This window comes from Squalius cephalus (assembly GCF_949319135.1).
Source record: "Squalius cephalus genome assembly, chromosome: 12".
Classification (NCBI taxonomy): Eukaryota; Metazoa; Chordata; class Actinopteri; order Cypriniformes; family Leuciscidae; genus Squalius; species Squalius cephalus.
In genome coordinates this window covers 6,980,360-6,995,547 of record NC_137133.1, presented here as the reverse complement: position 1 = coordinate 6,995,547, position 15,188 = coordinate 6,980,360, and the positions used below count along the sequence as shown (strand labels likewise).

Here is a 15,188-nt window from a genome sequence, read left to right as displayed (position 1 = left end):
AGAAAAATTAACCGGGCAATTATCAATAAGCAAGGGAAAAGATTGAGTTTTAGATCAGGCAGACCTAGATCCAACAAGAAGGGCTTCAGTTTTACCTGTATTTAACTTTAAAAAATGATTAGTCATCCATATATTAACATCCTGCAAACATTTAGTAAGGTTAGAAGGGGGATGAGAATCATTGGGGATGGAAGCCTTGCAATATTTCACAATGAGCGCCATACTTTAGTCATTTGCTTGTGCTTAGCTAAAACAAATAGAGCTCTGAACTATAATGAGTGAAACAGGTGGCTAATATTGCTGATATACAGCCTCTCAGTGCAGCACTGGATATTGATTGGCCGAGACAGATTGTGGCTCAGAGATCAAATGTAGCATAGCGGAGTGTGAAACTGCCATGTTTTAATAGGGGTGTAATCCAAGTGGACCAGGGCCATCTGCCTCTACTTCCAGTGCTGGCAATAAAAAAAAAGTGTTGATAAGTCACTCCGGCAGAAGAAGCAGGTTTATTGTATAGGTTTGGGATTCACGGTAACAATGCTGAGCAAACATGTGGCATTATGTAGCGGTCATACTGTTTATTCATTTGTTGATTTAAAAATAGAGCACTTTGTGTTTCTATCTAAATCTATTTTTCTGCATGTTTATTGTTTGAAGTTTGACCTGATATGTGATCTGACATATTACAAAAGATCTGCAAGGATAGAACAAATCTGATTTCATATCAACATCATTTGGACAACTGTGGAGTAAGCATCGATCTAAAATTCGGTTCCCTTGTTTGGGAATGAATGCAGACTGATCTCATCATCAGATCTCTATGCAGTCAAAACAAGAAGACATATATTGCATATAGACCAGACAACTGTGGAGTGGAGGGAAGTGGTGTAGACACAGGAGGAAAAATGTTCTCTGATCCGCCGTTCTGCTCGCCGCAGGGGTGAGCTGAGGACTGCAGAAAGTCCTCTTGGGACTTTAGTCCATTTAAATCCAGAAACAGTTTCTGGATCGATAACTGAAGGAACGAGATGATAAGTTCCATTTTGTGGTGTTATCAAATGGCCAGCTAATGCAATTATGGTTGGAAGTTTCATTGCTTTTATACAGCAGCATTCATTTTTTTGCACTTTTTACCTGATCATTGGTGCTTTTTACCAACTCACCTTGAAAATATCTATTCATTCAAAAACACAATTTTTATTAGCTTGTTCCACAGTGACCAATAAAGCAACTTGTTATTCAAAGCTTGTGTGGTCTCTTATCTCCCTTCTACCGTGAAAAGAGACAAAGGAAGGTAATTTTCCACATTTACAGTGCACTATCATCAGCAGTGTGAATGCATGAAACGCATCTATAAATGCCCAGTTGTTGCTTGCACCATGACATTTATATGTCTGTTTAACTTGAGACATATGGCACCAGATGAGATAAGATGGGCAATATTTTCCAGCGAGGCAGCTATCAAACCAGAAACCAGCTTTCTACACAACCTCCTGGGTGCAAATAATACCATCTGATTGGGAACCCTGTTTAATGCTTTGGAGCATGCTATTCCAGTGCAAAACAAATGAGAGTTGGAAACAAATGCCATGTGGCGTTGTGGACTAATGCACTGCTTTATCCACTGAAAGTCAGAGATTTCTCATGATAAGCCAAAACAAACATGTCTTTGCTATGGTTAATTTATGGCGCTTTGACCATTAATTCAGTCAATAAACAAAACAAGTATGGATGCAAAGAGTATATCTATGTCTTTCCATCACTTTCTGCCGCTCTCGCTCTCTCTACACAGACTGCATTTTCTTTCATTTTGTTGTTTCGTTTGTTCTGGCCATTATCAGCATGGCAGGTGTGTAAATATGACTCACAAAACCTATTCAATACATCATCTTAAAAAAAAAAAAAAGGTTGGATAAATATGCTGTTTCGTCGTATATACAGAAGGAGACGGGAATGGAGAAAAAGAGATTTGAAACAGATAATGGCAAATCAACAAACACTTTCACAGATCAAGGTCTGTGTCAACATCCATTAGAATTTCCATTTAAAAAGACCGTTGATGAAGGTTTCATAAAATCTCTAAACGATGAAACAAGGGAAGGGAGGCATATTTATGAGGCATATTTATACTGTTATTCATATTATTATTACGGCTGCCCTTCCCATAATTATTAACTGCCCTCTTGACCAAAAGTAAAAACAGGCTGATAAACAGAATCCCATGTGTGTAGCCTACAACAATTGATCAACATAAGGGTTTAAAACCAAAGTTTCCACATGTGATGTAGGCCTATCTGCAATTTAGAAATATGTCACACACACACACACACACACACACACACACACACACACACACACACACACACACAAAAGAGCTTATTTATGTGATTTATGTTTTTTATATTCCCTAAGCTTCAGACCTCGATGGGATCAATGATCTATCTGGCTCTGGCTGTGGCTTGTGCATGATTTAAGTATAGGCTTGTTCGGTTTTAAACAGATATTTGCATACCAGTTTATGACACCTATCCCGAGCTTTAACCATAATAAGTGATTGATAATGGGTTATTCAAGCTGTCAGTTCGGTTTACTACTTTTGGCAAGAAAGCCAGAGAATATAATGTTTTGTCGTAAGAGCTCAAATGTCACCGCTAACCACAAAGCAATTAAACCCTCTTTCATGCACTTTCGCCACCTGTGCATGTATCAGGCGTTTCCTTCAAATAGTCATGTTGGCTCGTTCAAAGCGCACTGGAAAATTAAAACAAGGCTTGAGGATAATTATTGAAATTTTCATATTATGGCAATGCAATGCAATTAAAGCGCTCTTTGGATGTGCCGAATCCCTCTCTATTCACTAACGATGGCTGCTAGAATCCAAGATGAACAGGTTCAATCACTCTTCAGAGCGTGATCAGACGAGAAATATAGTGCACGAGCTCAATCTAGCACCAGATGGTAAGTAGAAAATCCTCAAGCGACATGACAGTCCAATAGCACAACCAATCAAAAATCAAAACGCCTGTGGACATTGGAAAATATCGAAAGCAAAATGAAAGTGCTTTCAATTTGAACTCTGTAATTTGTATTGCTCTTTCTTTTCATTAAGACGCTATGAAACGCTTTATGAAAATCATGCCGGCAAACCACTCTAATTTTGCTATTAAAGGGTAGGCTATTTTAAGTGATCAATTTAAAGTAATTAGCTTAAGTATTTTACATGCAAAGAAATTGTACATTATGACTGCTTTAATAGCCCATATTTAGTCTTCTTTTATTGAGACCATAGCCTACATTGTGACTTTGATTTGAAACTAATGAATAACTTTTAAAAAATAATTAAATAATAGCCTACAGGCATACTACATCTACATGACGCAGTTATCATCATCCGAAATGAGTGATTCATAAAGAACCGTGGCTCTTCAGGGTAAAAGGTAAAATTAAAAACTGAAACTGGAGTCATTTTATCTTTCTTGTTAAGTGCTGAAGAAGACGAAGAGTTTTATGGCGGTTATGGTTAAAACCCTCATTATCATACAGCTGAATTTTTATCTCACCCCATCTCAGCCAGAGGCCCGTTTATGAAAGCAACACGAAACGCGCTTCTAACGAGGGGCACGCGACTCAACAATAACGGCACGCTATAGGCTGAAAGAGCGCAGCAGCGCGTGCAGCACATGTATCAAATTAAATGTGGAAATATTATTCATTATCATTTTGTTAATTAAAGCTTATTTAGGCATTGTTTGGAGTGAGCTTTTGATTATTTTAAAATAAAATATTGTGCATAAAACTGTTAAAAAAATCAGTAGGCTTGCTTATTTTTTTATTTGATTTTTTATTAGCTAGTTATTTCATACTCGAATATTATTGTAGTGCTTTCGGGGTCAAACGCAGAGCTTTCATATTATCCTAGCTCGAAACACGAAGAGGCTCTCCGCCGGAACATCAGGTATAAGGTAGGAAATATGACCCTACACTGACCGTGCACGCTTTCAATGATGTAATATAATTACCCGCGCAATTGACTGGAACGGGGACACAAGAGAAGTAACCGGCTGTAGCCCATGTAGTGCGAAGTTTCCTCCGTTTTCGATAAGGGGGAAATTGCATGGTGTGAAATGGTCAGAATTGAATCGTGCCTGCTTTAAATATGCCAACAGATGCTGGGCTTGTTAATAATCACTCGCGCTCAATTGGTCATCATCCGCGTAGTGGTGGGTATTAAATGTGGATATCATTGTTGTCGAGAGAGGGGGGCTGAGTATAAAGTGGGCGGCGTTTAGTGATAGACAGTTTATATAATGAGCAGCGCGGACACAAAGCCAGTATAAATACTCCGGGACGCAAGAAACAAGACTTCATTCACGAATTACACGAGAAGCGCGAGGATACCCAACAGCGCAATGCTGACGCACAAAGTTTAGAACCAAAACAAGACATTACCATTGACACTAAACACATCGGTGTGCTCACTGTGGAATACTAAACATGCTCCGTGGATATCTTGAGCCGAAGAGGAATAAGACTGGATGCTGATTTGCCAGTTTCACCTTCACCTTTTGGATAACTGGAAATTGGACGTGCTCCTGCACACTGAAGTGACGTGCATGTGGACGCACAGCGGGATATACCTTTTTACTCTTCGGCATTTGTTTTCATTGCACCCTTTTACACTGGAATAGGCTCTTTCGGGGAATATAATCGTGGGTGACGCGGCTGCCCAGGAGAATCGAAAAGCATGGCAGCTTGGCTCACCTTTCTCATCGCATTTTTCACGACCGTTTTGACGCAGGTAAACAAACATAGTCGGTCCTGTGGAAAGTCAGTAGGACCCCGTTCCTCTCAATTGTCTCTCAAGTTGCCTACAGAGGGTAAGCCAGTATTTGCAGTGCAATGTTGTAATGCATGTCATTTTTCCCTTCAGATATTTGGATCTGGTGTTTTCGAACTCGACCTTCACGAATTCCAAAATTTCAAAGGCTTGCTCGCAAATGGCAATTTATGCAAGCCTGACTGCAGGACTTTCTTCAGAGTTTGCCTAAAAAACTACCAGGTGGTCGTGTCTCCAGGTGACTGTATCTTTGGAAGTGCCATAACGCCAGTGCTGGGGACAAACTCGTTCAGTATCATGGGAGGTGGCTCTTTCAGCACACCAATTCGACTGCCGTTCAACTTTGGGTGGCCGGTAAGCTCAAATACAACTTATTTTGATTGCATAATCTATAACAGAATAGATTGTGTTTTTATTCCAGTATTAGGATAGCAACAATTTGTAATGCAGCCAGGTTCAACATGTATAGACTATTTCGATCCTCTCCACATTAATCAGCAGTTTGACCATTTTAATTATTCGTTTATTTCTGCTTCTAACGTTTTTATAATGCATGCAACTATACACCCGACTGTGTTTTACTTATCTTGTGTTGCAGTTATTAAAGGTTTCAATCTAAATCTCTCTTTCCTCTTAGGGATCATTTTCATTGATTATTGAGGCCTGGCACTCACCTTACGCGGATCTACCTGTAGGTAAGATACGATTGTTTTTCCCACTAGAGGGCGACACTACGATATTGTGCATATATACAGAATTTCAATCTTCTGCTTTCATTAGAACGTCATACATTTTTGTTTACAAAACTTTAATCAAACCATGGCACGCTTGCGCCCAACTCTTAAGGAAAACATGTTAATCAAAAAAATTGCAAATTTGTAATGCCTTTTTTTCTATTGCTTCAAACACCTTTGCATTCTCATGCTCGAACACAATTGAACTTCCTTTGGTTTATTTTTGGCGTGGGAAAGCGCAGTGGGCTTTGGTGAGAATACACAGCGCTTGCCAAAACCATCCGACTGCATTTTCCTGTATTTTACACCTTTGTCTGTCCCGCCCTTTAGAATGGGATAATACCATGGGAATATTTTGCTCAACTCAAAGGAAGAGGAAATTTAAACATAAGTTGTACTCCAAATGTGTCAGCTTCCCAGAAGTTAAAATTGGTCTTTTTTTTTTCTTCTTCTTTTGAAGAGACTTTCAAAAAACACATAAGCAAATAATGGCATACTCTAACCTATACTTAATTTAAACTTTTTTTTTGTTTTTACTGAGTAAAAGAAGAAATCAAATAATAGTGAAGCAATGGCCTAATCAGAATCTTCTCCTCTTTTTTACAGACACATACAACCCCGACTTGCAGATAAGCTTTTTTGCCATCCAGAGAAAGTTGGAAGTAGGGGCTGAATGGTCTCAGGATGTTCAAAGCGGGAAGCAGACGGAGCTAAGGTATTCTTACCGGTTCATCTGCAATGAAAATTACTACGGCGACAGTTGTTCCAAAAAATGCACGCCCAGGGACGACCGTTTTGGCCACTACACCTGCAACCCAGATGGACAGTTATCCTGTCTCCCTGGCTGGAAGGGGGAATACTGCGAAGAACGTAAGCAATCAGAGATCACAATCCACTGGACTCTAGTCTTGAAGACTGAGGCTTCGCTTAGGTGTGAGCCTTATGTCTTGCTCTATTCGAGCATGTCTGAGTGATGTTAACCATGCTGCCGGTGAACCTTAAGATAAGGCCTTGGATCTACGTTTTAGAAGGAGTTTTTAAAGGAAATTTAAGGAATACATCCTGCACAACCATAATTTGCTGCTCACAGCACAAGCATTCTCGCTTTTAAACAAAACGCAATAATTAACTGATAATGAAATTTAGTGTAAATTAATGTTTAAATGAGTAAAAATGCAACATGCAATGTTAAATATTAAACATGTCAATGTTCCATCCGATTATGATGATCCTCAAGTAGGGCACTGTTGCTATGGTTACCACTTCAGCGATACTGTTTGACAGCGTCCGCGAGGTGAAAATAGGCGCTTTGAGTAACTTGTATCCTACAAAAAAGAAGAAAAAATAAATAAATAGAAAAAAAGAAACATGATTTTGATTTTATACTGTACCTTAAAGACCCACAACATTTTGGGGTTTGACTTCTTTTGGTTGTCAAAAGGTACGCAGCAGTTAGCTATACAAACAGCGCGCAGAGATGGTTATATGGGTTTAATGAAAAGCAAATGTTTGTCGGTATTCATTTGATTCTTGCGTGTACTGCTTTCTCGGTGTGAACTGCTGTAGTTTCTCTGACCATTCCCGCTGTTGATCAGGGCGCTAACACAGTTTGTATATACTCTAAGCGCGGGTGCTTGGTAATTTAATCCTGCACGAGCGTCATGGCAAGCACGCGCCGGGTTAATCGCGCCATTATTATCCGCCACGCGCCACGAAATTGTAGTCCCCATTGTTGCGCTCCAGCGTAGCAGCTGCAATTATGGCTCACAGAGACTACAAACAACAATAGGGGCAGCTGTCCGTTATTGGGATAGAGCATCTGCTGCGGTCAGTGCTGGTCGGGTACCCGCTCAAAATCAATGTCATACACAGCTCAACATAGGCAACAGTAAATTACCCGCATCCATAGCAGTGACCTCGTTAGACAGGTTTTGTACAATTGCTCGCAGTGAAATATATTTATTTGGACAAGGCCCATGCTTTATGCTGATAATAAAGAAGTACAAAGTGCAGCTGATGATAAGTTAATTTTCATAATGCAATAATGGGATGCTCCTACTGTAAAGCTTGGGAATAGATACCAGTTTCTAACATTTCTGTTTTTCATTCAGCTACAACACAGCTTAATGCACAGAATGAATCTGTCACACATACTCATTTAAAGCTCAGCGCTATAGTACATCTTCAACTTTAAATGTGAAAGTTAATCTTTAGTTGAAGTGTGTTATTTTTGTGCCACTATTGCCACCAGACAGAATTGCACACACAAAAAAAAAAAAAAAAAGTTTCCTGAGCACTTCATCTGTCTTTCATTGGTTGGGCAAACAAGTAGTGCTGCCCAAACCTGGCTAAGCCAACATTGTTATTTCAGAGATGTTCAAAGAAACAGCAATATTTTGGTACACTTTTTGAAGAATCAACTTCTCAAAGGCTTACTTATTATCTATGCGGGAGGAATTATTTAACATAAAAAAAAGACATTTCACCTTTAATAAGCCAACATAATTTTGATTAAACTTTGCAAAACTACTGTAAACCCATGGCTCTTTACTAACAAGAGCTTTTTCTTTTAATGCAGCGATCTGTCTGGAGGGGTGCAGTGAGGCGAATGGCAATTGCTCCAAACCTGGAGAGTGTGTGTAAGTATACATGGGTTGTGTATGAAGTGTGAAATATCTCGATCACATTCAGATCTAATATTCCTCTTGATCTGTGTCTCTGCATACATACATTTATATAGTATTTGCCCTGTTGTAATTTTCTGACCCACATACAGGATAAGTCTTAAAAAGCAAAACTTTTGTCATTAAATGAGTCATAGCAACTGCGGTTTGATGGAAAAATAACGTGAATATCTAGTTTAGTGGGGCTTAAAAACAACATTTGTTCTGAACCATATTGAAAGTGTTTCTCATATAGTATGGTTATATTTGTGTATTGCAGGTGCAGAGAAGGATGGCAGGGTAAACTTTGTACAGAGTGTAGAAAATATCCAGCCTGTAAACACGGCACCTGTCAACAGCCATGGCAGTGCAACTGTAAAGAGGGCTGGGGTGGACTGTTCTGTGACCAAGGTAAGACTAAACCCTAAAGAGTTACAATAGCTGGTGAAAATATTCCCCTAAGAAATGGGACACCACTACTACACCGTTACACGTCATAATACGTCTTTGCTAGCGCCTACGTCACAGGAGATGCGCCAATGTTTATCATAAGCCGTTTCTCAATACCAAGTACGCAAACTTCGGACTTGAGTCCTTGGTAGTTCGGACTTGACAAGTTCGACTCAGGAGAACGAACTCTCGAGGACGGGAGGACGCAAGTCCGATAATTCTGCAAATGGAACAGCGGCATACTTGATAGCGTCACTCAGCTCGCTCTGGCTACTCCGGTTATCTCTTTATGTATATCTAGGCTACAAATAAAACAAAATATGTTATAAACCACCACTCTGCCTCTTTTCATTTTCATTTAAAAAAATCTTAAACATAATGGCCACACAAATGTGGTTCAGGCAACGCAATTGATTATCTTCACTGCATATATGTATAACAACACGAAATATAAAACACAACCCTGACTCTTTTTGTTTTCATTTTAAAAATATGATACATAAAAAACATTATAATATTGATCATTAAAACTAACATTTAGCAAAAAGAGACAGGGTTGTGTCATTTTATTTTATGTACATACAGTGAAGAGAATGTAGGCAACATGTATAATAAAATATTTTATATGTTTTAAATATATAAAATAAAATGACATAACCTTTTTTGTTAAATGTCAGTTTTAATGATCAATAATAGCCATTATAAAAGTATAAGTAGACTAAAAGGTATAAGAAGCTATACAATAATAAAGCAAACTATTCAGTCAAACATAAGTCAGCTCTCTAGGCTACAACGTTAAAGTTAAATAGACTAAATAAAGCTATGAAACTTCACTTTGCCCTCAGCTTAACGTTTTGCCAGGGAACAAATTATAGATTAATGAGACAAATAAAATAAATAAATCGCCCGTTTTATATACACAAGAACATGAGTGCTTTAACTCATGTTAAACCACTAGACTAGAGACATCCGAGTCAGCGGCAAACGTCTGCAACACTAACCGAGGAAAGGCTGTTCTCGGCGGGGTACATGAGCACCGAGCGTCCGATTACCACAACTCCGAAAACGTCAGATCAAATTTTCAAATAGGCGCTATCTTTATAAATAAACCAAAGATTTGAGCTTTAAACAACTACATTCTCGCCTGAAATACTCTTAAAACTACATTTCGTGACACAATTACAGCAGTATTTTTAAATTACGCGGGGTTTCTCCTCTGCTATTGACGCTTGCTGGTTGGTGTGAGATGCATTCTGGGATACCTGGCTGTCTCAAGTCCGCACAAGTCACCTCTCGATGCATCCTCGGTAAAAGGGGCGGATCAAGAACACATCCGGGGATTTGAACTGGACTTGGCTAAATGCATAGAGGCTAGATGTGAACTTTGAACAGTACTTGGGCAGCGACTGATGACGTTTCACAAGTTCACAAGTCCACAAGAACACACGTACAGACAAGAACACATATTGAGAAACGGCTACAAACTTCCAAAATGCCGTCGTCAGCTGTAGTCTTGCGTGAGTTACAGCTATTTTTTTTGTTGTTGCATTTTTCTTCTTAAGTTCGCAGAAAACAACGGAGATGACGATATCTTCGACGCCTAAATGCTGCGTTCACACCAAACGCGAATAGAGCGTCTGGCGCGAGTGATTTCAATGTTAAGACGCGTTTACGCGCGTATGGAGGTCTTGCGGTGCGAAGGCGTTTAGCGCGGCGCGGTGTACGCGAATTCGCCTCATTCGCGCGTCCACTTCGCTTCAAACTTTTGCTTTTTACACGTGTCATCATATTGTTAACGAACTTTAGCGATTTTTTTGCAACCGTTAATTTGAATAACATGACCGTGAATATGAACATAAGATTGAATGTTACATAAAGAAAATGATTATTGGCAGCCATGTTGCCTCTGTAGCCGGTGTATGCAGGTACATTTCTCATACCCCTTCGTTTGAAGTGTGGTCCCGAAAAATCTTCGTTTCAAGGGCTATCTGGCCCTTCCCCCTACCCCTACCCCTCCAACCAAAAGAGAATCGAGACAACCCTACCCCTTAACGGGAACGCGCAAAACGGAGGGGTAGGGGTAAGGGGTGAATTGGGATTGAGCCTAAACCCTAAACAGTTCCAGTAGCTGACTGAATGTCTCACTCATTACTGACCTCAGTGTCATAGCACTCAAAGTAATAATAGAACTTAAAGCACTTCAGTTCATTGCTAGTTTAAGGTAGAACAACTAGATCTGTGACAAACATGTGATGGTGAAAAAAATGACCCATTAACTGACATTTTCTATTATTTCTTTCAAAACAGATTTGAATTTTTGCACACATCACAAGCCATGTGTGAACGGAGCCACATGTATGAATACAGGTCAGGGCAGTTACACCTGCACCTGTCGGCCTGGTTTCACCGGGGTCAACTGCGAGCTTGAGGTGCGAGAGTGTGACAGCAGCCCATGCAAGAACGGAGGTCTTTGCTCAGTGAGTCATTATTCTGTTGAAAAGCCCCAAACCTTCATGTTTTTACTGCCACTGTGGGATGCTGACTCCATCTGAAAACATGAATTTCATTAAAACCACATGCATGGGTTTTTTTTTTTTTTTTTTTTTTTTTTTTTTTACTATAATGTGCATCAATCTGGATTGGGATACTCTTCACAACACACTTTGATGATATTGAAATCACTAAAATATGACAGTTAACCTTTGATATTTTATTATCTGGTCATCTGAGAACTACCATTAATGTGTCTGTAAAAACCTCAGGCTTAATCAATGGGCTTGTTATGACCTTATTCCTGCATCCTTTGAAAGGCCTCTTTCTTAACATCTAGAATTACTGTACAACCATGAAACAATGCAAACCGGTCCATAAATATATCTCTGAAACATCTGCTTCCTTTCTCGCCCTATAGGATCTTGATAAAGGTTACATCTGCACCTGTCTGCCTGGCTTTGAGGGAGCTCACTGTGAACACAGTCTGCTCACCTGCGCAGACTCTCCGTGCTTTCATGGCGGCAGATGCCACGAGAAGGATAACGGGCGCAGCTATGCGTGCGACTGTCCCAGAGGCTACACTGGTCTTAACTGCGAAAGAAGAGTGGACAAATGCACCACTCTGCCGTGTGCCAATGGTACGCAAAAGTAACTTATGTTAAATTCCTGCAGTGTGTTTTGGATCTAGAGATCCAGATGTGTGTGTGCATGCATGCATATGTATAATTAGTCACTTACACCTGTGCCTACGATCCACAGATGGCTTGTGTGTGGTCCTGGGGGGCGTTCGCATGTGCAGCTGTCGAGCGGGCTTCACTGGCCAGCGCTGTGAGATCAACATCAACGACTGCGCGAACAACCCCTGTGCTAACGGTGGCACGTGCTACGACCGCATCAACGACTACGTCTGCTCCTGTGCCCCGGGATACGAGGGCCGCAACTGCGACCGGCCCTCCAACGCCTGCTCGTCCAGACCCTGCATCAATGGCGGCTCCTGCGTGGGCATCCCAGGGAACCCGCCCGCCTGCTTCTGCCCCAACGGCTTCACCGGATCCCACTGCGAATACTACTCGGTCACCGCTCCCGTGACCAAAGGAGAAACTCAAGACTCCTTCCAGTGGGCCGCGGTCTCTCTGGCCGTGGGTCTGGTGGCTCTCGTGGTTCTGCTCTGCATGGTGGTCATTGCCCTGCGTCACATTCACAGGCAGGCATCTGGAGAAAGGACTCGAGGCGAGGCAATGAACAACATGTCGGAATCACAAAGAGACAACTTGATCCCCACCTCACAGCTGAAGAACACTAATAAGCAGGTCAGCCTAGAGGTGGACTGCGCACCTGACAAATCGAATTACATACACAAGAACTGCCACTTGGACTACAATTCATCGAAAGAGTTCAAGGACATCGTATCCCAAGAGGACAAAAGTCATAAATACGAAAAGTGTTTAGAAGAGAAAATACCATTGAGTAGAATGTACAGGTAAGAAATGGATTTCACGTCACTTTGATAAATAGAGGTGTTTGGATGGATTGAATTTGCTTTATTATGCTGAGGTCATGCTCCATTAGCGTGCCGCCCAGTATATTAACCTTTGCACTTAGCGCTCGCTTTATGACCGTAATATGAACGTCAATACTGGCTAAGAGAAGTTAAACCCTGATATCCACAACCACAACACACATTTACACACTCAAACTAAATTTTACACTTGGACCCAAAGGCATTGACAGCAAGAAGCCTTTTTACCCCGTTAAAAGATTTTTATTGATTTGGACCGCACAACAAAAGCGCTTTTTCCTCTTACAAGGATTTTCTTACATCAGCCTCTGTAAACAGAGGAAAGGAACAAAACGCTATAAAGCGAAAAAATGAGCCGAGCGCTTTCACCCCCATCTCCACACAATAAATAGCTGCCCCATGTGCTTTTACTTTGTGTTAACATGAAGCGTGATTTGTGTGTGCAGGGAAAAGCCAGAGTGTAGGATATCAACGATATGTTCCCCAAGGGACTCCATGTACCAGTCTGTGTTTGTAATAGCAGAGGAGAGGAGTGAATGTGTCATAGCAACTGAGGTAAGGAGGATCAGTTCATTTCTTAATATGTCTGCATGTTTCAAGCAGGGATCTGCTGGCCATGTTCACCATTTTATCATTCTGTCAGTGTCTACTAATGAAGTCTACTAAACAGAGGCTCACTTAACGGTGAAAGAAAAGTGATGAATGTGTCATTTAGGCCGCTAATTAGTCCACTAAAATTTTAAATCGAATTCTACTGTATACCATTTGAGAGCGATGCTTCATTTCCAAAGCATAATCTAAGCCTCGGTTTTGTTTTTGTTCTTTCTACAGGTATAAATTACAGGCTGATGTCTATGAAGAGAGGAGACAAAAACACAATCAAACTAAAATCTTTTCTGGATTGTTTACAAAAATACTTAGAGACTGGAGATTTATATCGACATCCACTGCTGCACTGAGAAACTTGAGAAACTGGAGAGAGCAGAGTCCTGCTCATCGAATGCAATAGTTTAGTTTTATGTTGAAGAAGTGTTTATGTACAAACGTGTACAGTCCTGGATGATTTCTGAACTCTTCTGCTACGGTATGTTTTTTTTTTTCCCCCCGTGGGCTGAAAGGAAAAGGGACTTAAAAAAAAACAAAAAAAAAACAAAAAAAAGTTTAAAAGATCCTTTTGCGGTAATCATGGACACATTGTCCGCCAAGTAATCAATGGAAGGTGCCAGGGACTTCCAGACCTTCAACCAGCATTGCCAGCTATGCAAGAATGAGGAGGGGAGCACCAATCAGAGCTTACCCATACAAATCAATGATGAGCATTATGAATGTCTGAGAAGAAGAAAAACTGCTAACATCAATCATATAAAAAAAAGACTTTTTGCTCTCCTCTCTACAATAAGCAGCTGAAAATTCACGAAAAAGCCTTAAAAGAATTAAATCGAGTGCTATGTTTGTGCCCAGGGTCTTCTTGGATTGTTTTTGAGATTTTGATCAACATGGGGAAAAAAAAAGAAGAGAAGAAAAAAAACCTACAGAACTGTAATACGCAAAACTGTGCCAGCAAGATCCAAGAAGTTCACTTGACGACTTTTATGCAACACGGCCCATGAGTACAAGACAAGAAATGGACAAAAACAAAGCAACTGCTCACCACTGACTGCCTATAATTAGTTTTGAGAATACAGAACCAATAATGTAATTTTTTTAAAAAGTGATTATTTCCAGAGTTAATTTAATAATGACACACTGCTCTTTATATGTTTTATACTATTATTTTGTATATAATGCATATTTATAAGAAACCAAACATCTGAAGAATAAAAAGTTAATTCCTTCAAGCTATTTTTTTTTTCTTCACACTTACATGTTTCTTATAATGGTGAGTGGAAAGGGAATGAAAATGTTATGGTTTACTTTTACTCTCTCTTATAAAGGTTACAAATGTACCGTCTTTTACATCTCCGTGAAGTATTTTTTCTCAATCCTGAAAAAAAAAAACATTCAACCCCCTCCTTCCCCAGTTGTAAATTGGCTTGAAATTTAAATCCGTTGCCTCGGATACAGGCCCCTTGAGCTGGAAATTCTGAAACAAAGACAGGCGAAGAGCGCAAACGACAGAGGAGCGGCCCCTCCTCAGAAAACCGAAACAGATGCCCCAGGGTGCAACCTTGCCCTGCCATAAAAACAGCGGCATATGCCGCCCCTCTCGCCAGGTTCATCGTGGCGCTGCTCAGCAGAGCACCCATAAACAAAACACACACACACTTATCTACAGACACAAACGAGTTCCAGCTCCGAGGGCCTCAGCCTCGCCTTCGGGGCTGAAGGAGACGTCTCCATCCCCAACAAAAGAATCAGCCGGAGCCGTGCACGTGGCCTCGGCGCCCACAGATGGGTTTCAGTGGCATTATGCGCACCAAACACAGACCGAATCGGGGAAAAAAGCAAGGGTCTAATTCAAAAATAATGAAATCATCAAAAACGGTATCGGC

General features: G+C 40.5%; 1 protein-coding gene across 1 annotated transcript; it reads left to right on the top strand.

Annotated features, from left to right (window-relative positions):
• Window positions 1-4,265: 4,265 nt before the first annotated feature.
• On the top strand, window positions 4,266-14,647 carry dll4 (delta-like 4). The gene is made up of 11 exons (XM_079888099.1): window positions 4,266-4,798; window positions 4,931-5,191; window positions 5,475-5,532; window positions 6,178-6,441; window positions 8,150-8,210; window positions 8,515-8,645; window positions 10,992-11,161; window positions 11,596-11,815; window positions 11,937-12,657; window positions 13,143-13,251; window positions 13,528-14,647. The coding sequence occupies exons 1-11, from the start codon at window positions 4,745-4,747 to the stop codon at window positions 13,531-13,533; spliced, it is 2,055 nt and encodes a 684-aa protein (XP_079744225.1). The 5' UTR covers window positions 4,266-4,744; the 3' UTR covers window positions 13,534-14,647.
• Window positions 14,648-15,188: the final 541 nt, after the last annotated feature.

Excerpts from the sequence above, each read along its gene's own strand:
- dll4 (XM_079888099.1), top strand. The coding sequence starts at position 4,745 with ATGGCAGCTTGGCTCACCTTTCTCATCGCATTTTTCACGACCGTTTTG. Across the intron at positions 4,799-4,930 it reads TCACGACCGTTTTGACGCAG|ATATTTGGATCTGGTGTTTT; the intron begins GTAAACAAACAT and ends TTTTCCCTTCAG. Across the intron at positions 12,658-13,142 it reads CCATTGAGTAGAATGTACAG|GGAAAAGCCAGAGTGTAGGA; the intron begins GTAAGAAATGGA and ends TTGTGTGTGCAG.